Source organism: Rhinatrema bivittatum, chromosome 5 (genome assembly GCF_901001135.1).
Source record: "Rhinatrema bivittatum chromosome 5, aRhiBiv1.1, whole genome shotgun sequence".
Classification (NCBI taxonomy): Eukaryota; Metazoa; Chordata; class Amphibia; order Gymnophiona; family Rhinatrematidae; genus Rhinatrema; species Rhinatrema bivittatum.
Window position 1 is genome coordinate 66,458,205 of NC_042619.1, and position 24,331 is coordinate 66,482,535.

A 24,331-nucleotide genomic window follows, 5' to 3' on the forward strand; every position below is an offset into this window, starting at 1 on the left:
AGGAAGTTCTTTTTCACTCAATGCACAATTAAACTCTGGAATTTGTTGCCAGAGGATGTGGTTAGTGCAGTTACTATAGCTGTGTTTAAAAAAGGATTGGATAAGTTCTTGGAGGAGAAGTGCATTACCTGCTATTAAGTAAGTTGACTTAGAAAATAGCCACTGCTATTACTTGCAACGGTAACTGTAACGGTAACTGCAACTTAGTTTTTGGGTACTTGCCAGGTTCTTATGGCCTGGATTGGCCACTGTTGGAAACAGGAACCTGGGCTTGATGGACCCTTGGTCTGACCCAGCATGGCATGTTCTTATGTTCTTACTGTTAAAATGACAGAAATCCTTCGCATGTCTGTGTATCTACTGTACTAAAGTGTTTATGTCTGTTATGTGTTTATAAAAATAACACAAAATGTTAATATTTTTCAATTCAGGGAACTTTTGACACCTCAGCAGCACTACGATTGGGGCTTACGAGCACTGAAGACAGTTTTGAGGGGATGTGGAAACCTTCTTCGTCAGGTGAAGAAAACTGGAATGAAGGAGACAAGTAAGGTTCATTATAAAATGGCTTGTTTCCATTAAGGGGCAATTTTCGAAAGGATTCTCTTTGGGTAGATAGGTAAATTGAAAACTGCCTTTCCCAATGTGAGGAAAAGGGTCAAAGCCGGAGGTGGGAATGACAAATTTATAATCCTTCTCCCTGATTTAATTAAATTGCCTAAGGCGCTAAACAAATCACAAGTATAATAAAAGAATAAAATTGTACTTTCCTAACGTGTAGCAGATGGACTCAGGACCAATGGTTATAGTGTAGTCTTGATAGCAGTTGGGAGACAGAGTCAGATTTCAAGCTGACGTCAGCCTACATATACCCGTGCAGGAAGCTTAGCTTTTCAGTATTTCTCCATCTCCTAAGCAGTTAGGGACAATACACACACTTGCACAGTGTTAGAACATGCAAACCAAAGAAGAAATACATTTTACCTCTACAAGATGAGCCCCGCTCTCCTGCGGTGATACCTAAGGGTCTCTCCCCCAGTCGAGAATTACTGAGGTGATTTCTGAGATCCCTCAGAGGCAAGCCTTGGTCCGGTAGCCGGTTCCCGGCGTGGACGTAGCCCCCAGAGTGGCTGAGAGGCAGCTGGTGCAATACCGAGGGCGGCGGTGAAGGTATTTTCCCTCTCCCCCCGCAGCCAGAGACCGCCCGGTACGAGACTGGGAAGCGCCAAGACAAGGTAAGGTAGAAAACTTTCTTAAAGTCTCCGAGGCTCGGTAAGCTGCTCAGATCATCCTTCCAGTGTCTGTTAAATCGGGTTGAGCAGCCCCGCCCGGGCTAGACCCCGATCTGGTGTGAGGATCCACACACATGGAGAACCTCCGGGGGGTGGGGTTCGCCTTCTTGCCCGCATGGCGCCATTTCCCCTCCTTGATTGCCGTTTTGTCCGCACAACTGAGCTGTGCGCACAGTGGTGAGCCAGGCGCACAAATGACTTGTGCGCACAGTGGCGTGTGCATCTGTGCCATGCGCACAGCAACACGCGCAATGGTGCCGGGCACACAGCAGCACGCACAGCACTGCCGGGCACACAGATAGACCTGTGCGCACAGCGGCATGCACATCCCCGCTAAGCACACAAATAGCGGCCTGCTGCACGCACATCTTCCGCTTCCTGCTCGCACATCGTTGGCGCATCCGGTGCGCACAACTAAGTCTCCTGGCGTGCGCACCTACGTGTACAGACGACTTTTGAGCCACTCCACACGCAGAAATCATGGCATCGCCGTCCAAGAAAGCCAAGGGACAAGCCCTCTGCCCAGCCTGCCACCTGAGTCCTGCGCAACCCGAAGTGGCTCTGCCCTATGCCTGCAGTGCAAAGAGACTCAGGGGGAACCAAAGCAAGGCCCCTCTCAGCCAGTAGAGGAATCCAGCTCCACCAATGATAGTACCCTGGACCTCTGTATCTCCGACCCGACCCCTCCACAGATGGGCACCTTGGGGAACTCCACTGGATTCAGTTTGGACCCAGGGACTTTTTCCGGGGTGGAATTCTTCAAAGGGCTACAAACCTTTGTACAGGCAAATCGGTACCGCCTGCGACACAGCCACAATCTCCACCAGAAGCGCAAGACTGTCCAAGCCCCTCTCGGACCCCCAGAGAAGTGCCCCATCCGGTCAAAAGCCTCCCCCTAGGGGACACAGACACCTTGGGGGAAGAGCCTGACTCCCTGGAGGAAGCGAAAATCCCTCCAGGGATGGAACCATACTAAACCATGATGCGGTTCTTCTCCAAAGACGAGTTTCTAGATCTCGTGTCTCTGAGCCTGAAGACGCTGACCATTCCTGGCGCAAGTTACACAGCGGAGCCAAAGACAAACCCAGTTTTAGTCTGTCTCCGTCAGGCCTCATGTTATTTCCCAATGCTGCAGGCCATACAACAATTGATTGACCTGGAATGGAATGCCCCGGAGGCCAGCTTCAAAGCAGGATGGGCCCTAGAAGCCCTATACCCCTGGAACCCATGGCCAAAGAACTCCTAGGGTTCCGAAAAGTGGATGCCATGGTCTGCGCTATCTCAAAGCTTACTACCATCCCATTCGAAGGAGGAGCTGCACTCAAGGATGCCCAGGACAGACGTCAGGAATCCATCCTTAAACAGTCATTTGAAGTCACAGCAATGACCCTGCAGATCGCCTCCTGCTGCGTCGTTGTGACACGTGCCTGCTTGCTCCTCTCTAGGGACGCAACCACTTCCGCCAAAACATTAGAACCGACGATATCTTTCCTCACTGATGCGACCTCAGACCTCGTGTGCACCTCAGCCAGGGGCGTCTCATCCATAGTGGCAGCCAGAAGGCAACTATGGCTCCAAAATTGGTCAGCCGAAGTGACCTGCAAGACGAAACTCACGAGAATGTCTTTTAAAGGATCCCTCCTGTTTGGAAGCGAACTGAAGTAATTAGCGAACACATGGGGTGAATTCCAGTCCCTCGGTTACCAGAGGACAGGAACAAAAGGACCCAGGGCTCCTCTCCCCGAAGATCCAAGGGCAGAGGAGCCCAGAGTTTTAGACCGTACAAAAACACATACCAAGCACCTTGCTCTGCAGGCAGGGCCCAGTCCTTTCGGAACAGACACAACAAGAGGGGAGCTGGCTCAGGTACAGGCCCCGGCCACAACCCACAATGAGAATCAACATACCCATCCACAGGAAGAAGCCATATTTTATGTTTTATTGTAACTTTCGTTTATTCTTGGATATGTTAATGTTATTCCCCCATGTTCCATGTAAACCGATCTGATTTGATCCTTATCAAGAATGTCGGTATAAAAAAACACTAAATAAATAAATAAATAGGGGGAAGACTTACCCTCTTCTACCAAAGATTGGTCGAGATAACGTCATACAAGTGGGTCCTAACCATCATTCGAGAGGGATACTATCTGGACTTCCATTGCATCCCTCCAGACAAATTTGTGAGATCACCGTGCCACTCCCCCTCCAAGAGGATGGCAGGACCATACAGTACACGCACAGATCAACACTGCCAAACGAGAAGAAACATTAACAGGTCACCAACCATGTGGTAATTGTGCATGGTGTGGTCAAACCATCTTTGGCATCGAATGGGAAGATCCTGTTTCAGGATATAAAGTTTGGCGTAAACACAATACCAACTGTTTATCTAGCAATGTAATTTACGCCATCATCTGTCCGTGTCCACAGCTGTATATAGGTCACACCTCGAGACCAGTCAAGGTGAGATTAGGTGAGCACAAGTCCCGATTTAACACAGCAAAGATGACGGCACCTATGGTGCAACATCTGACAGACAAGGGACATAAGATCATCGACTTGAAATGGACGATCCTGGAACATCTTGAAACCCCGCCCAGAGGCGGGGACTATAGGGCTCTTCTTAATCAGCGAGAAGCATTTTGGATCTTCACTCTAAATACATCAGTCCCTCGGGGAATGAATGACGATCTAAATTGGAACTCTCTGTTATAATACACGTCTTCCAGAATCATAGCCATTATTCAGCGACATCTGTTACAGGAATTTACACGCCACTGATCGCGGTATTTGAGGGTGCTTTACGCGAGTATATAGACCATGCTTCCTGTCAGGTCGGAGAGTACATTTAGCCATTACCATCTTGGCGTGATTACGTCAGTAAATCAATATACGGCCATTGGTCAATCTCTGCTCCCTTGCTGACACATAAAAAGGGTTCAGCATAACGTACAAACCACTCTTCCGGTGACGGAGCCAGAGCAACTCTGTCCAGAGCCAAGACAGCTAGAGCATTTTTTTCAATGGAGTTCATCCAGATTCCGTAAAAGTTGGTTGCATCACAACGTTTCACGCCCCTGAAGAAAGACAATCAGTCTGAAACACGGATCGGCTGTGTCGGGACCATCGTTCAAATTCGGACAATACAACCAACCAACATCTCAAAGGGAAGTCTGAATTTTACTCTTTTTAAGCTTATAATTAATTATATAGAAAACAGAATTCTTGGCATAAAATACCGTCAAGGTACATAAATCAATTTACCGGTTGCTCATTATACGGAAGAGGTTCACAGAGGTGAAGTAATTTTTAGTAAAAAAATGTTTTAAAAAAAACTCACATAGGAGGCGGGGGATTCGTTAATGATTATAATACCACACACTCGTGGTGCGGAGACACCTACGAATTTATATGAAACTTTCCTCCAATTCCTTCACATTTATATTTATATTTACAAATTCACCATATTCAAATTAAAAGCAAATTTAAACAATATCCACACAGAGTAGGTGTCACAAAAAATTTATTCAAAAAATTCTTTCATAAATAATTTCAAAATAAATTTTAATTGTCTCTCATTAAAAATAACAAGATAATTTCCAACATTCTAGCGATTGAGCCAGTGCTCTTGATTTGTTCTATTCTATAAAGGGCCTAGGCAGTGTCTTGGGCAGAAACCAAGATGCTGTCTCCCGCTGAGATCTGTCGGGTGGCAACATGGTCCTCCATACATACATTCTCCAAGTTCTACCACCTGGATGTCCAGGCCCGGGAGGACACATCATTTGCAAGGGCAGTACTAAGTGGGCCACGGGCAGCCTCCCACCCGGTTCGGGAGTAGCTTTTGTACATCCCATTGTTCCTGAGTCCATCTGCTACACCATCTCCTAGCAAATGGAGAAATTACTTACCTGATAATTTCATTTTCCTTAGTGTAGACAGAAGGACTCAGCATCCCCACACGGCTGCCCCAAATTCGGGAAACCTCAGGTGACAATCCCCGAGAGCAAGACAAGCACGGGTAAGCCAGGTATTATCCCTAATTCAAGACACCCATAGTTGCTGGGTGTCGGCATTTTTCGGTTGAGTGCATAAAAGATCCCAAAAGCAGGAACACAAAGAAGAATATCTGGTAGAACTGAGGGAGACGAAGAAATTAATCAAGATGGCAAAAAGTCAAGCGGAAGAGAGGATTGCCAAAGAGGTAAAGAGTGGTAACAAAACATTTTTCAGATACATCAGTGAAAAGAGAAAAGTTCAAAGTGGTATAGTGAAATTGAAAGGTGGAAAGGATCAATGTGTGGAGAGAGACGAAGAAATGGCAGAAATATTAAATGAATACTTCAGTTCTGTGTTCACTAAAGAGGACCCTGGAGAAGGACCGACACTAGTTAACAAGAAACTGGAGGGGAATGGAGTAGATGTAACTCCATTTACAGTAGAAAATGTATGGGAAGAGCTGGTGAAACTGAAAGTGGACAAAGCCATGGGGCCTGATGAAGTTCATCCCAGAATACTGAGGGAGCTCAGAGATGTGCTGGTGGGTCCGCTGTGTGACCTATTCAATAGATCCCTAGAAACGGGAGTGGTGCCGAATGATTGGAGGAGAGCGGTGGTGGTCCCGCTTCACAAGAGTGGGAACAGAGAAGAGGCTGGTAACTACAGACCGGTTAGCCTCACTTCGGTGGTGGGAAAAGTAATGGAGTCACTGTTGAAAGAGAGAATAGTGAACTATCTACAGTCGGGAGAATTGCTGGACCAGAGGCAGCATGGATTCACCATTGGAAGATCCTGTCAGACAAATCTGATTGACTTTTTAGACTGGGTAACCAAGGAATTGGATCGAGGAAGAGCACTCGATGTCATCTACTTGGATTTCAGCAAAGCTTTTGACACTGTCCCGCACAGGAGACTGGTGAATAAAATGAGAAGCTTAGGAGTGAGTGCCGAGGTGGTGGCCTGGATTGCAAACTGGTTGACGGACAGAAGACAATGTGTGATGGTAAATGGAACTCTCTCTGAAGAGAGAGCGGTTTTAAGCGGTGTACCGCAGGGATCGGTGTTGGGACCGGTCCTTTTCAATATCTTTGTGAGCGACATTGCGGAAGGGATAGAAGGTAAGGTATGTCTTTTTGCGGATGACACTAAGATCTGCAACAGAGTGGACACGCCGGAAGGAGTGGAGAGAATGAGACGGGATTTAAGGAAGATGGAAGAGTGGTCGAAGACATGGCAGCTGACATTCAATGCCAAGAAGTGCAAAGTCATGCATATGGGGAGTGGAAATCCAAATGAACTGTATTCGATGGGGGGAGAAAGGCTGATGTGCACGGAGCAGGAGAGAGACCTTGGGGTGATGGTGTCTAATGATCTGAAGTCGGCGAAACAATGTGACAAGGCGATAGCTAAAGCCAGAAGAATGCTGGGCTGCATAGAGAGAGGAATATTGAGTAAGAAAAGGGAAGTGATTATCCCCTTGTACAGGTCCTTGGTGAGACCTCACCTGGAGTATTGTGTTCAGTTCTGGAGACCGTATCTCCGAAGAGACAGAGACAAGATGGAGGCGGTCCAGAGAAGGGTGACCAAAAAGGTGGAAGGTCTTCATCAAATGACTTATGAGGAGAGATTGAAGAATCTAAATATGTACACCCTGGAGGAAAGGAGGAGCAGAGGTGATATGATACAGACTTTCAGATACTTGAAAGGTTTTAATGATCCAAAGACAACGACAAACCTTTTCCATAGGAAAAAAATCAGCAGAACCAGGGGTCACGATTTGAAGCTTCAGGGAGGAAGATTCAGAACCAATGTCAGGAAGTATTTCTTCACGGAGAGGGTGGTGGATGCCTGGAATGCCCTTCCGAAGGAAGTGGTGAAGACCAGAACTGTGAAGGACTTCAAAGGGGCGTGGGATAAACACTGTGGATCCATAAAATCAAGAGGCCGTCAATAAAGAGTGGGTGGCTAGCCAGAATGACGGCTACTGCCTGGAGACAATACCCTTATTCAATAAACATACACATGGTTACTGTGACTCCAACATCACTCTAAGCTACAACAGCAAGAGGAAATGTGGAAAAAAGGATTCGCACTCACAAAGCGGGGAGTAGCTGGCTTGTTACGGCGGTTACTACCCCAAACCAAATAAGCCTGATACTTCACTTTCAATGCATATCCAGCATAGCTCTCTGCTTCAACAGCAGGGGAGAAGAAAAAAGGATTCGCACTCACAAAGCGGGGAGTAGCTGGCTTGTTACGGCGGTTACTACCCCAAACCAAATAAGCCTGATACTTCACTTTCAATGCATATCCTGCTTCAACGGCAGGGGAGAAGAAAAACTGATACTTCACGCATATCCAGCATGGCTCTCTGCTTCAACGGCAGGGGAGATGAAAAACTGATACTACAAGCATATCCAGCATAGCTCCCTGCTTCAACGGCAGGGGAGAAGAAAAACAACCAATAAGGGCTGAATGGCACGGTCTGGGTAAAGCAGATGGGCATGGGTGTAGCTTGCTTATTGCGGCGGTTACTTCCCCTACTTCCCCTACTACCCATAACTAATCAAGCTTGATATTTCACTTGGTTGCAGCTCCATCACTACTCTCTACATTAATGGTGGGGGTGGAAGGGAAATAGAACCAAAGAGCTAAGAGAAACAGATAAGTATGAGAAAAAAATGTGAAGCTTGCTGGGCAGACTGGATGGGCCGTTTGGTCTTCTTCTGCCGTCATTTCTATGTTTCTATGTTTCTAAGTGCACTGGCGGTCTCCAATTTGGAAATCAGTTGAACCAGTCCTAGTTAATCAAGTTAATCAAGTTAGCCAAGTTATTCAAGTTATTAAAACACACATATATCCACAATTGCTTTTCGAGGAGAATACGGAAGAGCTAAGCTTGCTGCACGGGTATATGTAGGCTGACGTCAGCTTGAAATTTGACTCCGTCTCCCAACTGCTATCAGGAGTACACTATACCCATTGGTCCTGAGTCCATCTGTCTACACTAAGGAAAACGAAATGATCAGGTAAGTAATTTCTCCAATAAAATATTACTGCACATTTATAACAGCACTCTCAGCTCTGATTGCAATCCATGCTTCCTCTGATTGATGACCCATTGACGAATCTTATAGAATGAGAATAATCATGTTTTGATTTTCTTATGGAATGTCAAGTAATTTTGCTCCAATCTAGCCTTTACCAGGACAGATAGGGGAAAACTATAGAAAAAGCTCTTGCTAGAAACCAGATATGTCTTAGATCCCTAAAATTTGCTACCACCAACAACACTCCTTGTCTAGATTGCAGTGGTTGAGTAGGGTCATATCAATGCAATTTCTTCTATAAATATTCTGGTGCTTTACCTCTCAATACCTGAAAAGTCAATATTAGAATCTTAAATTGGGTTTGCTTGTTTATGGGCAATCATTGTAACCTATAACAAAAGTGACTGAATTGCCACTGTGCGGGATATTCTCTTTACTAACCGAGTCATGTATTTTACACTACTTGTAACTAGTGAGTCTATCCAGGACGCCCACATGCAGGATATTACAATAATCTATTTGGGAAAATATTCAAGCTTGAATCACTGTCTTGAACATAGCCTTTTGCAAGAATGGACAAAGTTTCTTTATCATCTTCAGCCTATAATATATTCCATGAAGTACCGGTAACTGTGATATCCGAGACTCCATTAAAAAATTCAAATTTAGCTTAAGCACTAAGTCCTGTACCTTGCCCACTGAAGTCACCTTATTAGAGCTACTCATTATGATCACTGGTTGAAAATCCCTATTTCTTAGTATGCAGATGGGTTAATCCACACCAGTGGGTTATGCACCTCTGCCAGCAGATGGAGATGGAGTAAAGTTGATGTCACAGTATATATACTCCTGCACTAACATCAGCCCATCAGTATTCTCTGACTCCAGCAGATTATGGACATGCATTTCCCTACAGGGGACTGCTTGGTTTCTATGTATGTTTATGCATTCAATCTACTAAATAAAAAATTGTTTAATTCTGAAAAAAAGAAAAGAAGATTATTTACGTACAGCTTCTCCTGAGTTGATACCTTATGGTCCTTCCCTCAGTCAAGTTCTCCTGAGATGATATCTCATGATCCCACCCTCAGTCGAGTGCTTTGGTCTGGTAGCCAGTTTTCTGGCGTGGACTTAGCTGCCAGGAGAAAACAGCTGAAAGGCTAGCAGATGCAGGAAGCCAAGCGCAGCAGTGAAAGCATTAGCCCTCTCCCCCACAGCCAGAGACCGACTCTGTACTCGGCCAGGATGGGCTGAGTTCAGGTAAGGAGTTAAAAAAAACAAAAAAGAGAAGTACAAGGAAATGAAAGAGAAAGGGATTCCTCTCTCTATTGTTTTCTGTTCTCCGAGCCTCGGCGGCCTATCAGATGGTTGCCTCCGTGAGGAGATGGGGAGTTGCGGCATTTTTGGCGGATTGAGTGGCCTTTTGGGCTAGGCCCTGCTTTCAGGCTTTCTGAGTTGCTGCGTGATAGGCTGCGGGGGTGTTTACACGCTTTTTTCTGCGCAGGTCTGCCGTGAAATAGTGCTTGATGTCAGTTTGCGCCTGCATGTCCAGGCTGGACTTCCGTCTGGGCACGTAGTTGGGCATACAAGGTTTGAGCATCCGTAGTATGTGCTTATACATGTAAATGTACCGTTCTTAGGCATCCTATACTTGGGCACCCTAGACTTGTGTGTCCTATGCTTGGTGCTTAGGCAGCCATACTCGAATGCTCCATGCTTGTGAATCCTGAAAATGTGGATGTCCTAAATTTGGGTGTACTGTATTGGTTTGCCTTGTATAGATGCACAGCTGGACACACAATTATCAACCCTTTAGGATCTCAGGCTGCGGAATCCTGCAAGGCTGGAGCCGCGAGTAAGCGTCGGACACTCTGACAGGGACCCAGGTGGCACAGATGTTGAAAGCAATCCTTACAGAGTGTTCTGTAATAGAGAGAAGTTACATAGAAACATAGAAATTATGGCTGAAAAGGACCAATGGTCCATACAGTCTGCCCAGCAAGCCCATGACAATTTCTGCTGTGCCATACAAGTCACCCCCATACTTATCAATTTCCCAGACCATCAAAATTGGGGCCCTTGTTGGTTGCTGTTTGAGTCCAATTCCCCGTTACCTCCTGCTGTTGGAGCAGAGAGCAATGTTGGAGTTGCATCAAGAGTTTCAGGTTTATTGGTTAAGAGTCATTACAGCCGCATCAGCAAGTTACCCCTAAGCTTATTTGTTTTCCCTGACCGCAAAATTCATGCCCTTGTTGTTTGCTGGTGAATCTAATTCCACTTTTCCTCTTTTCCCCCTGCCATTGAAGCGGAGAGCACTGATGGAGTAGCATCAACAGTATGAAGGCTTATTGGTTATGGATAGTAACCGCCAACCAGCAAGTTATTCCCATGTACTCATTTCCATTCTGTAGCCTTTAGGGATCCATAGTGTTTATCCCATGCCCTTTGAATTCTTTCACTGTTTTTGTCTTCACTTCATCCAGAAGGGCATTCCAGACATCCACCACCCTCTCCGTGAAGAAATATTTCCTGACCTTGGTTCTGAGTTATCCTCCCTGGAGGAAGTTGATGAGTCTGGTTTGAATACCAAGACAGTGATGGAACCAGCCACTGCCTTTTTGAGCGGATGGAGGCTAGTCCTGGTTTGTACCTCTGCCAGAGGAATGGCTTCGGGGATAGCAGCCGGTGCCAGCTGTGGCTGAATTGTTGTTCAGCTGATACAATTTCCAAGTTTAATCTTACAGAATTGCCCCTTAAAGAATTAGTCTTGTTTGGGAGTGAGTTAAAAAAAAAAAAGAACAACAAAGAAAGATGGCCAATAAGTGAGTCCAAGTTCCTCGGCTGCTAGAAGGATGGTTTCTCAGAGGATCTCCCCTGAGTAGGGCTTGGTCCTTTCAGCCTGGAAGCCCAGATGGGGTGCAGGCTTGGGTGGAGGTGCCTCATGACCCCCTCAGTGAAGGTCTTTGACCCATTTCACAGAGCAGGAAATAAGGGGTTGCCTATCTCCTTTTAATCAGAAGGGGCTCAAGTTCATGTCAGACCAGTGGGTTCTAGAATGATAAGGGAAGGCTATGCTCTGCAGCCTTCTCTGCATTCCTAGAGACATCTCAATGGTGTATCTTTGCATCTCTCCACAGAAGAGGCAGGCAGTGGAATTTATGTTGTCAAGGCTCCTGAAGTGACGGGCCATGTTTCCAGTGTCAAAGTCACAAGAGGATACGGGCCATAATTCTATTTATTTTATTATTCCCAAGAAGAAAGTTTCCTATTATCTCATCCTGGACCAAAAAGGGGGTTAATCGTAATTGGCGAGTGACTCTATTCCGTATGGAAACCTTAAGCTCAGTGATGATGGCAGTACAGTCAGGGGAATTCTACTTTTGTGGATCTGTCAATGACATATCTACATATGCCCAATTGGCTGGAGCGTCAGCAGTTTTCCACAGTTCGCCGTTTTGGGGTAGCATTATCAGTTTTGAGTGCTACCTTTCAGTCTAGCCACCTCATCCAGAACCTTTGCCAAGGTCAGAGTGGTGATAGCAGCAGGGTTGAGAAAGGATGGTATTCTGGTTCTCCTGTACCTAGGTTGGTTATTTCGGATCAGGAGCCTGGAAGAGAGTCTTCAGGCCTCATGTAAGGTGATCCCCTGGCCAAGAACAGTCTACAGCCGTTTCAGACATTGAACTATCTCAGTCGTTTCAATACAAAGCAAGGCAGAACCTTCTGCTGGATGTTGGCCAACCTTCTGTTGGCCACATTCAGAAACTGCTGGTGCTGGTGTAGCTATTGACAGTGGTATTCCTCCCGATGATGTGGTTTTACCTACAGCTGCTAGTTTTGATGGTAGCCACCCTTGATGTGGTTCCATGGGCAAGGACGCACATGCATCTTCTTCAGCGAATACTGTTTGCACGAAGTCTCAGGACTTGTTTGGGTAATCACCAGTTACTTGTGATATAGCTTGGTCATTGTTGGAAATAGGATGCTGGGCTTGATGGACTCTTGGTCTGTTCCAGTATGGCATATGTTATGTTCTTATGTTCTTATGACTACTTGATGCGGCTTCAGTTACTGTTGTAGGTCAGCATTCAACTGCAGTAGTGGTTGAAAGCAGATGATCTAAGAAACGGTATTTCCTACAGACCTGGACTGGCTGATACAGATGATAGATGCGAGCCTCCGGGGTTAAGGGGCTCATTGTCAGTTGATAGTGCCCGGGCTCTGGGACATCACTTGGCTGGAAGGGCGTGCTGTTTGACTGGCATGCTTTTGGTTCGTTGACCGATTGCAGGGTCAAGTGGACTGAATAAGGTCAGCTTTAATATGTCAGTGGTTAATGTCATTTGCCAAGGAAGTGTTATAGGCAAGCAAGTGTCGCAGGACATAACCTAACTTAGGGACGAGGTGGAGTTATATCTTCAGGAGATCTCTGCCTTCCACATGGTGGGAAAGGGCAAAGTAGGAGTTGATTTTCTCAGTATGCAGATTCTGGATCAAGAGACTGGGAGATGTCAATTGAGGTATGCCAGCTCATAGTGGCCCTCTGGGGTCTACTGTTTTTAGACGTCTGGCGATATCACACAGTGTGAAGGCAGACGTGACTAGAAGCTAAGTTGCTGTATGCCTTTTTCCTGTGGCCCATGTTGGGCAGAGTGATTAGGAGGATCAAAGTACACTCGGGTTTTGTGCTTCTGGTGGCTCTAGGTTAACCCGGGAGGCTGTGGTATATACAATTGTGGATGTTCTTGGTGAACTCTCCTTCCGATTTATGATCCACAGGGACCTGCTATGACAGGGCTCTGTTCTTCACAAAGATCTGGCTTGATGTCTTACGGTATGGCCCTTGAAAGGGCTTGGTTGCTTAAGCATGGATTTTCCACTGCTGTGTGTTTTCACTTTGCTTCAAGTGCGGAAGGTTTCCACTTCTTTATATTGGAGTTTGGAGTGCGTTTGAGGCTTGGTGTGAGGAATGAGGCGTGCTTTCTCGTTCAATTACGATTCCGCTCATTTTGCAATTCTTACAGGATGGGTTTTTTAAGGTCTTGGCCCTTAACTCTTTGAAAGGAAAAGGTGGCAGATCTTGCCGGTACCAGGGTCAGGTGAATGGTAGACCCTTGTCAGCCCATTTGGATGTGGTACAGTTTTTGAAGGAGGTGAAGCATCTTCATTCTCTCTTGCAGTTGCCGGTGCTCTTATGGAGCTTTAATCTGTTTCTAGAACTTTTGGGTAAGTTTCACTTTTTGGTCACTGTGTCGCTTCTCCTTGAGGTTACTAAGTTTGAGGATGGTGTTATCATGGCAATTTGTTCTGCGTGTGTTTTGTGCTGCAGGCTCTTTGGCCGGGGACCATTCCTGTGGGTGTCTCCAGGGACAGTCCCACTTCGGTCGATTCTGTCTTTTTCTCCAAAAGTGGTCTTGGACTTTCACTTGGATCATTCAATTTCCCTGTCAATGCTGAACAGTGAGAAAGAGAGAGATATGAATGAATATGCCCTTTTTCGGACCTTGGATGTCAAGAGGCATCTGATGAGGTAGTTGGAGGTTTCTAAACCTCTCAAGAACACTGACCGCCTGTTTGTTCTCGACGGTGACAGTAAACAGGGTGAGTCAGCATCACAGGCTATCATAGCACGCTGGATTAAGGAAGTTATCACAGTCATGTATGTGACTACTGAGTTGCCATTACGTAGATGGATGAGGGCTCATTCCACTAGGGCTTCGATTGTTGTTTCCTGTCAAGTTTTGCTGAGCGTTTATGTATTTACCATTATATACCTTTCCAGGTATTGCTGCCTATATGTGTGGACCCGGGAGGATGTAGCCTTTGAGCGTGCAGTGTGAGTTAGAATGAGGGCAGTCTCCCACCCTATTCAGGAGTAGCTTTGGTACATCCCACTGGTGTGGATTAATCTATCTGAATGCTAAGAAATGAGAACTTGCTAAATTACCTGATAATTTCCTTTTCTTTAGTGAAGACAGGTTATTTATTTATTTATTTGTTTGCTTGTTTATTTATTTATTTAGCTCTTTTCTATACCGACTTTCATGATAACTTTCCACTTCCATTACTTTCATTGTTATAATGTAAACCGATATGATGTGCATTTTAATGTCGGTATAGAAAAACTGTTAAATAAATAAATAAATAAATAAATGATACAAATCATATCATATCGGTTCACAAGGAACAGGGGTTAATCCACCTTCTTGCCCTTGGCTGCCAGTCTATGGTCCTATTGTTCTTCTGAGTGGCTGAGTTTCTGGGGATGACTGATATGAGTTTACAATTCCTAGATTAATGATGTTACACATTTTGTCAGAGCTCCATGTTTCCTGTTATCTGACTGCTTGAGTGGTTGTCTGTTGATAGTTATAATCAAATATTGTTAGTCTGTCCACAGTTGGCTTTTTCAGAGAGTACTGGCGGGCTGATGTCAGTGCAGGGATAGATATTCCGTGACGTCAGCTTTGCTTCGTCTCCATTTTCTGGTAGAGGTAGTTAATGCACTGGTGTGGATTAACCTGTTTTGACTAAAGAAAAGGAAATTATCGGGTAAGTAGTAAATTCTCATTATCTCTCCCAGTTCCCAAAAGCTCTGCCTTCTTAATGTTTAATTTCAATTGACTCTGCAGAAAGTACTTTGATACAATTTCCAATTTAGATTCCAATTCTGCCACATCTCCTACCCTATTCTTGTTCAATGGGACCACAATCCAAATGTCATCAGCATATATATATATGCCTGCAATTGTTCACGGAGAGGGTGGTGGATGCCTGGAATGCCCTTCCGGAGGAAGTGGTGAAGACCAGAACTGTGAAAGACTTCAAAGGGGCGTGGGATAAACACTGCGGATCCATAAAGTCAAGAGGCCACCAATGAAGAGTGGGTGACTCGCCAGAATGATGGCTATTGACACAATACCCTTATTAAATAAACATACACATGCTTACTGTGACTCCTACATCGCTCTAAGCTTCAACAGCAAGAGGTAATGGAAAAAAGGATTTGCACTCATAAAGAGGGGAGTAGCTGGCTTGTTACGGCGGTTACTACCCCAAACCAAATATGCCTGATACTTCACTTTCAATGCATATACAGCATAGCTCTCTGCTTCAATGACAGGGGAGAAGAATAACTGATACTTCACACATCCAGCAGAGCTCTCTGCTACAACGGCAAAGGAGAAGAAAAAGGGTTCGCACTCAAAACGCGGGGAGTAGCTGGCTTGTTACGGCAGTTACTACCCCAAACCAAATGTGCCTGATACTTCACTTTCCATGCATATCCAGCATGGTTCTCTGCTGCATCGGCATGGGAGAAAGACTGATACATCACGCATTTCCAGCATAACTCTCTGCTTCAACGGCAGGGGGAAAAAAAAAAACAAAAACAAAAACTGATGCTTCACGCATATCCTGCATAGCTTCAACGACAGGGGTGAAGAAAAAAAAGGATTCACAATCACAAAGCGAGGAGTAGCTGGCTTGTTACGGCGGTTACTACCCCAACCAAATGTGCCTGATACTTCACTTTCAATGCATATCCAGCATGGCTCTCTGCTTCTACAGCAGGGGAGAAGAAAAAAAAAACCAACAAGAGCTGTACAACATAGTCTAGGTAAAACAAATAAGCATGGGTGTAGCTTGCTTATCGCGGCGGTTACTGCCCCTACTACCCCTAACTAATCAAGCTAGATATTTCACTTGCATGCAGCTCCATCACTGCTCTCTACATTAATGGTGGGGGTGGAAGGGGAATAGAACAAGGAGCTAAGAGTAACAGATAAGAATGAGAGAAAAAATGTGTGAGGCTTGCTGGGCAGACTGGATGGGCCATTCGGTCTTCTTCTGCCGTCATTTCTATGTTTCTATGTTTCTAAATAAAATTCCCAATTGTTGTAAGAAAATATTGTATAAGAGAGGGGTTAATAGCGATCTCTGTAGAATCCCACATTTCATCAAAGCCAGAGTAGAATAATCTCCATCTATAAGAAACTTGAAAGTCCTGCCTTGTACAAGAAAGGTTAGCCAACACAGAACAACATCTGTTGACCCCAACATAATCCAAAGTAATGCATGGAGGAAAAAATAATTCCAATTACAGGTACATGATGCTAGACTCCATTTTAGGAATCACCACCCAGAAAAAGTACTTATTCCACCAATGTGAACAAGCACTGCACAGTTTGGACTGCAAGAGAGCCTTGGCATTCTACCTGGAGCGAACTGAAGCCCATAGAACATCCACCCAGCTTTTTGTTCTTTTGAAACCAGCAAGATGGGGCTTGCAATTACCAGACTTTATCCAATTGTCTAGCAGATTGTATTACCTTCTTTTATGCCCAGATGAGCCTGAATTTGGTGGGCCATGTCAAGGCTCTGTTTGACCCTTGGCAGTGTCAGTGGCTCACCTATGATTGGTTCCCATGGAAGAGATCTTCAAAGCTGTGACATGGAGTTCTGTCCACATATTCACATCTCACTACTGTTTGGTCATGGATCACTGACGTGACAGTAGATTTGGCCAGTCTGTCCTGTGGGATTTGTTTGAGATGTAGAACCCAGCTATACTTCCTGCTAGGGCCCATTGTTTGTTCCAGGCTGTCCCTAACATAAAATGGAAAAAAGACTTGTTGCCAGCAAAAATATTTAGTGTGTCCGTTGGCACTTTGTTGTTTCCCCTATTTTTGTTTGGCATAGTCTGTAGTTAAAGATTCCCCACTTGTAAGGCCTGCCATCCTGCTTGTCCTCAGAAAAAGCAGAGTTGGTTACCTGTAACAGGTGTTCTCCGAGGCCAGCAGGAAGTCACTCCTCACAAAACCCATCCACCTACCATAGGAGTTGTCTTCTAGTTATGCATGCTAAGTTACAAAACTAAAAGAATCCTCATGTGGATGTGTGGTATGTTGGCATGCTATGCATGCTCAGTGAGGAACAAAGTTTTAGAAACTTTGACATGAACGTTCTCTATTAGATGATGTCACCTACTTGTGAGGACTAACATCTTGCTTTTCTCTCATATCACCTGTTACAGGTAAGCAACTTTGCTTTCTTCCAACTAAGTAATCTAATTCTCTTAAATTTCTGTTATAGATTTCAGTATTTTGGTTGCTGTGTTAATCTACTTGAATATGTAGAAATATGGTTCATCTACAAGTTGTAAGTGATATCTTTTTGTTGGACTGAGTCAGTACATCTGTGACTAGCCTTTCAAAAGCTAAAATTAGCTGGATAACTTGTCCTGGATATTCAGTGGGATCAAGGTCTAACTGAATATCTCTGATTAAAGTTATCCAACTAACTATAACCGGATAACTTTAAACATAACTGATATGGGTAGCCGTTTAACTTTAGATTTAACCGGATATATTCAACAAAGAATATATCCAGTTAAGTAAGGTTCCATTTAAAATAAAAAAACCTTACATCGTGGCCTGTCCCCCGCCTTCCTCCCACCTGAGTTGCAAAGGCCCTATAGGGATGAATTTGCCCTCCCCCCCCAAACGGCCTATTTAATGTTAATAAAAAATTATTGTGCCTGGGAGTCTCCCCTCCCCCACCTCATAAGAACATAAGAACATGCCATACTGAGTCAGACCAAGGGTCCCTCAAGTCCAGCATCCTGTTTCCAACAGTGGCCAATCCAGGCCATAAGAACCTGGCAAGTACCCAAAAACTAAGTCTATTTCATGTTACTGTTGATAGTAATAGCAGTGGCTATCTTCTAAGTCAACTTAATTAATAGCAGGTAATGGACTTCTCCTCCAAGAACTTATCCAATCCTTTTTTAAACACAGCTATACGAACTGAACTAACCACGTCCTCTGGCAACAAATTCCTCATGCTCCTACTTCCCCTTATATTTAAAAAATTAAATCCTGTGGCTCCAGATTCTCTCCAATCCTTTCCCTTCTACCCCTGCCCCGTTCCTTTATTTGAAGTTGGTCTCCAGGATCGTGGTAGCCTCGATCCATGATGCGGGACCAGTGCCTGTGCTGATGCCTCTTCCCTTGCTAGGCAACTATGATGGAAGCGTACGCCTCCAAAAAACTTTTGTCCTTTTATAACTTTGGTTCTGGTACTTGTGGATTTCATGGTGACTTGTAAAAATTCTTTTGTATGATTGTAATATGTGATTTCTTAGCATTCAGACTTGTTAATCCACACCAGTGGGTTATGCACCTCTACCAGCAGATGGAGACGGAGCAAAGCTGACATCACGGTTTATATACCCCTGCACTAATATATGCTTGGAAATATTCTCCCATCTCCAGCAGATGGTAGATGTGCATTTCCCTACAGGGGATTTCTTGTTAATAAAGGCGAAAGAAGAAGGAGATTATTTATGTGCCGCTTCTCCTGAGGTGACCTTATAGTCCCTCCCTCAGTCGGTTTATCCTGAGGTGATATAACATGATCCCTTTCTCGGTCGAGTGACTTGGTATTGGAGCCGGTTTTCTGGAATGGAATTACCTGCCAGAAGAGAACAGCTGAAAACTAGTGGATGCAGGAAGCCGAGTGTAGTGGTGAAGGCATTATATCTCTCATCCCGCAGCCAGAGACTGACTCTGTACTCGGCTGAGATGGGCTGAGTAGAGGTAAGGAGAATAAAAAAGTAGAAGGAAATGAGAGAGAGATAATGTTATGGATTCCTCTCACCCTCTCTTCTATTCTGGTCTCTGAGCCACGGTAGGCTGATTCGACATTTGTCTCTGTCTCCGTGAGGGGATGGAGAGTCGCCGCAATTTTGGTGGGTTGAGCGTCCTTTTGTGCTAGTCTCCGCTCTCAGGTTTTCTCAGTTGCCACATGGTGGACTGCGATGGCGTTTGCACACTTTTTTCTGCGCAAGTCTGCCATGAAATAGCATCTGACGTTGGTTCGCTCTTGCGTGTCCAGGCAGGGTGTCCATCTGGACCACGTGGTTGGGCATACAGGTTTTGAGCATCCGTAGTATGCGCTAATATATGTAAATATATAAGCCCACCTAATTGCTTCCTCATCAACTTCCACAACTCAGTCACAGCTGCTCTTTGTAAACAACTCTACATGATGTTAATCTACTACTGTATTTCTCTATTCTCCCAATTCGATCTCCCTTGTTATTTGTAACTGCAATTTCCTTGCACTTGTTCCAGTTTAATGTATTTTGCACCCCTTGTTCAACTGTAAACCAGCATGATGTGATTGTATCATGAATGCCGGTATTTAAAAAAACCGTAAATAAATAAATAAATAAATAAATAAATGTATGTCCCGTTAATTGGCATCTCGTACTTGGGCAGCCCATACTTGAACGTTCCATGCCTGGGCATGCTAAAAATTTGTATGCCCTAAATTTGGGTGATCTACATTTGGGCGTACAAATGTTTGCTTTGTATAGATGCACAATTGTCAGTCGCTTTTTGTAAGCATGCTGCTAGTAGACGTTTTTATCCATGGCACCGGTAGTAAAGAAGCCTAAGTGTTTTGTGATTTACACTGCTACCATATCTATCTATCTATCTATCTATATACTGCTTTCATATATGCGAGTATGTCACATACTGCTGGCATATATGCGATGCTGCTGCACTATGCTTGGGGTTCCATCTGATTTTGTCAGCGCTGGTCAGAGGCTCAAGGAGAGTTGTTTCCTGCTGGTTTTGCTGATTCCAGCCCTTCCCAGTAGGATGCGGGAAAGGGTCCGGAAGGGGATCTGTCAGAGTTTTTCACTTGGTTTTGAGGCCCCCCTAACTGGTTTTCAGTAGAGGAGGCAACTCAGTGGGCGCTAGTCCAACGACCCCTGGTTTTGGTATATATCCTTCTGCCCTTCCTTGGTGGAATTGTTTCAAGAGTGGTAGTTCTTTCTACAGGTACATTTGGTGGAGCCGGCCAACCTAAAAAACCCCCAAAACTTTAGGATTGCAGGCTGTGGGCTTTAATTAAATAAAGATTTTTGTCCATTGATAAAAATGAGGATTAATCATTTTTCCATTAGCAAAGAATGGGAAAAAGTTCTACGAGGCTTGTAACCTGACCATAAATTCTGAATTTTTAATTGTGACTTATTTGTGAAACTCACACAGATTTCCATGCAATTTACATTTTGTTATGTTTGGGGGCTCGCGAGCCCCTGCACTTACCACCAGCACCGTTGGGCAAGACCACTGCCCCAGACGCTGACTCCTCCGACCGCTTCATGCAGTCACAAATGCTGCCAGCCACATCTGACAAGCACCTTCTTAAAGGGCCCGTGGTGGGAACAGGGCCACCCACTGATGACATCATCAGCCTCAACCCTTATAAAGGCCCTTCAGACAGCATTTTCTTGCCTCTGCAATAGATACCCTGGAGCTCTTTGTTCCAGTGTGTGTTGCTTTTGTCTGTCCCTTGCCCTGTCCATTCTTCCTTCTCTCTTGTGTGTCCTGCCTGTTGCTCCTTGTCCCCTTGGCTTGACTTACCGGACTCCGACCTTGGCCCTGAACTCGACTTATTCTCTATCTGCCACCTGCCTCAGTCCTTGGATTGTCTTCTGGTTCTGCTGCCTGCCACCTGCTTTGACCCCTAGTATGTCGTCTGGTTCTGCTTTCTGCCACTTGCCTTTTTCCCTGGATTGTTTTGTGGTCCTGCTGTCCACCGCCTGCCCAGCCCGGCATCTCACCTTGGATTCCCCATTGCACTGCCCTAGGGACCCACCTCATACCTGCTGGTTGCCAGAACCCAAGGGCTCAACTTGCGGGGGAGGCGGCAAAGCTTCAGTTCGTCCCGTGTCCAGGCTTCTCCTCCAGCCGATAGTGTGGGCCTAGTGGGCTTTCTCATTAGGCAGTGCCAACCATACTTTGGCACTAAGGGTCCAAACACCCCACTAGTCTTACACATTTCATACTACATTCCGTGGTATTACAGCCATTCTCAATTTAATATGCATTCCATTCAGATTCATATTATCTGTTCTTATTCAAAAATACAGCACCCTTTAAAACAAGGTAATGATCATTTTATCCCAGATTCTTCTTTGGTACTAGATGTAATAGTTATCATAACATAGTTGGATTTACTTGATCAGCTAGTAGTGAGGGATAAGAATGTATGATTGTCCATAATAAATTTACCAATCAAAAACCATATAAATCTCACTGGTAAATTTGTATATAACACCCCAAACAACCAAGTACCGTAAATATCACTTCATATCCCACAGGAGGAATATATAGAGACCTTCATATAATGGAGTGATAAGCCAATCGTTCATCCATGCACCACGTTCACAAGTAATGGGAACACTAAGGCGTTTATATTTCACTCACAACATTTAATCATAGGTTTCAAAATGGCCACAATATTGTTGCATATAAAACTGAAATTGATTGATTACCTTGTTTATTATGAATGCTCTTAGTTATAAATGCTCCACTTTACTTATCTTAATAATGAGAGTCCTTTTAAGTTTGGTCCCCTGCTTGACAACACTTTGTGTTTCATATCTTCATCACGGTCATCTAGGATAAATATTACACCTCATTCGTCGAATTGCAGGTGGTACATGGATATTGCAACCGAGTGCTGGGGCGCTCTATTTTATCTACTTACCTATTAATGTTTCTTGAGTGAGTCACTACCCATGTGATGAATGTGATCTTTATGAACAGACTATTTGAAGTGCAACATAGGAACATCCCAACACTCATTTACCACCTGAAATTTGCAAATATGGAGTACTTTATTCAATGTGACTGTCCATTAATTTATATAGGCAAAACATCACGTCCATTGAATGCAAATAAATCTTATGCATATTCATTGTGGATATCCTGAAAACCTGTTTGCGGCTCTTAAGGACTGGAATTGGCCACCCCTTCCTTATAAAGAATTATATCTTTGTAAGAAAAATATTTGTATGATTTTAAAATTGTATATATATTTTTTTCAGTTAACGAAAATCATATTGTAGTACAAGCTCTGCGGCTCAACACCATGTCAAAGCTTACATTTGCAGACTGCTCACGTTGTGATGCCCTAATTAAAGACATCTTTCGTGGAATTGACTTTAAAGATGTAGAATACACTGAGCTGAATACTGCTTTACAACATGTCTTTGAAGAGGCAAATTTGGAAATTATTCCTAGCCAGGTAAGAACAAAATTGTTTATGTGAAGTATCATAGCATTTAACTATTATTGTCCCTATCCTAAAATTTACTATAGATATGATACTAACCAGGCTTTGTGCCTTGATTACAATAGCATCAGTGATTAAACTTTGTATAACTGTGTAACTCTACCTGATTTGAGTTTTACTATCATCCTTTAATACCACAAGTTAATTTTTAAAAATTATCACAGCCTATTTTAGATTTCCTGAAATCTGTGAAGGCGAGAACCAGGAAACGTTCCTACTATTAAATCATTGGAAATGCTTCTGACCATCCTTCCTCCTGTTGTCATTTAAATGAATTTAGTTAGGGAGAGTGAGTATAACTGCATGCAAAGAAAACATAGTAATATAGAAAATGGTGGCAGATAAAACCCAAATGATGCATCCAGTCTGTTCACGAAGTTGTTTAGGGTTGTAACTGCTGATCTGTGTAGGTTACCCTTCTATATTAATGTTATACCTAAAGTTAAGGATTCGGCATAGGTTTCATTTTCCAAAAGATTTTTTGCTGTTCATGTACAGTATAGGAATTTATTGTATTCATAAAATCACAAATAATTATTTGCAAAAGCCGCCACCCATGCATCTTCTCAGAAGCCTTTCCAGAAACTCACTGATTCAACATAGCAATCATTACTGTACATTCATCATAATGTAAATAATTGCTCTTCTTGCCGTTGATTACTTATGCTTTGTTCTTTCTCTTCCCCCAGTTCCAGCACCCCTGTTTTATTGTAACTTCTGCTTCTCTTTGCTTTGTTAATATCTAAGGTTATTGTACCCCCATTCCATGTAAACCGACATGATATGATTGTATCATGAATGCTGGTATAGAAAAGCACCAAATAAATAAATAAGGGCAAGAATTTAAGCAACTTTCTTGTGTTCATATTTGGATTGTTGGTTTGACTCCCCATCTCTATTGCTATATCTAAAGTTAACATAAGTAAACCCGTTTCTTCATTTCTATCTCTAGCCATGAAGGATCCTCTGTATTTATCTCATGCCCTTTTGAATTCCATTACTATACTTGTCTTTACCACCTCTTCTGGGAGGGCAGTCCAAAAATTCACCATCTTTTCCATGAATAAATATTTCCAGACATTGTTCCTTAGTCTAACCCCTTGGAGTTTCATATCATGACCCCTAGTTCTGCAGCTTCCTTTCCACTAGAAAGCATTTGATTCATATATCATTAATACGTTTTAGGTATTTAAGAGTCTGTATCATATCTCCCCTGTCTCTCCTCTCCTCCAAGGTATATATATTTAGGTGCTTTAGTTTTATCTCATATGGCTTTCAGTGGAAAGCCATATGAGGTTAGAGGAACTATGTTACTCCCTTTTTATGTAAGATTGATGCATTGCCTTGTTCTTTCCATTCATCTGACTGTGTATGTTCTGAACGTAGGAAGGTTGTGTAATAAATGTTTTCAAATAAATAAATAAATAACTATTGTATTTATGATTAATGTACAAGTCATGTTTTGTTGTTTGTTGTCTCAGATCAAGAAGGCTTTGGAATTTTATGAGCAGTTACGTCAGAGAATGGGAGTAGTAATTGTTGGTCCAAGTGGTGCTGGCAAGTCAACACTTTGGCAGATGTTAAGGGCTGCACTTAATAAAGTTGGGAAAGTAGTTAAAAAATATACCATGAATCCCAAAGCTATGCCCCGACGTCAGTTGCTAGGCCACATTGACATGGATACCAGGGAATGGTCTGATGGTGTTCTCACAAACAGTGCTCGACAGGTAGTACGAGAGCCACAAGGTAGGTCTTACTTAAAGTAATGTCATTGTGTGCTACATGTGCTTGTGTTATCGTTATTCTCAGAGTTTACTGCACTGAAAGCAC

At 43.9% G+C, this 24,331-nt stretch overlaps 1 protein-coding gene across 1 annotated transcript in view; it reads left to right on the forward strand.

Annotated features, from left to right (window-relative positions):
- Positions 1-24,331, forward strand: part of DYNC2H1 (dynein cytoplasmic 2 heavy chain 1) — a 1,848,033-nt gene that overhangs the window by 602,613 nt on the left and 1,221,089 nt on the right. Inside the window, exons 36-38 of the mRNA XM_029602426.1 lie at positions 432-547; positions 22,254-22,453; positions 23,983-24,247. Of these exons, the coding sequence (XP_029458286.1) occupies positions 432-547; positions 22,254-22,453; positions 23,983-24,247 (581 nt within the window). The remainder of the gene's footprint in view (positions 1-431; positions 548-22,253; positions 22,454-23,982; positions 24,248-24,331) is intronic.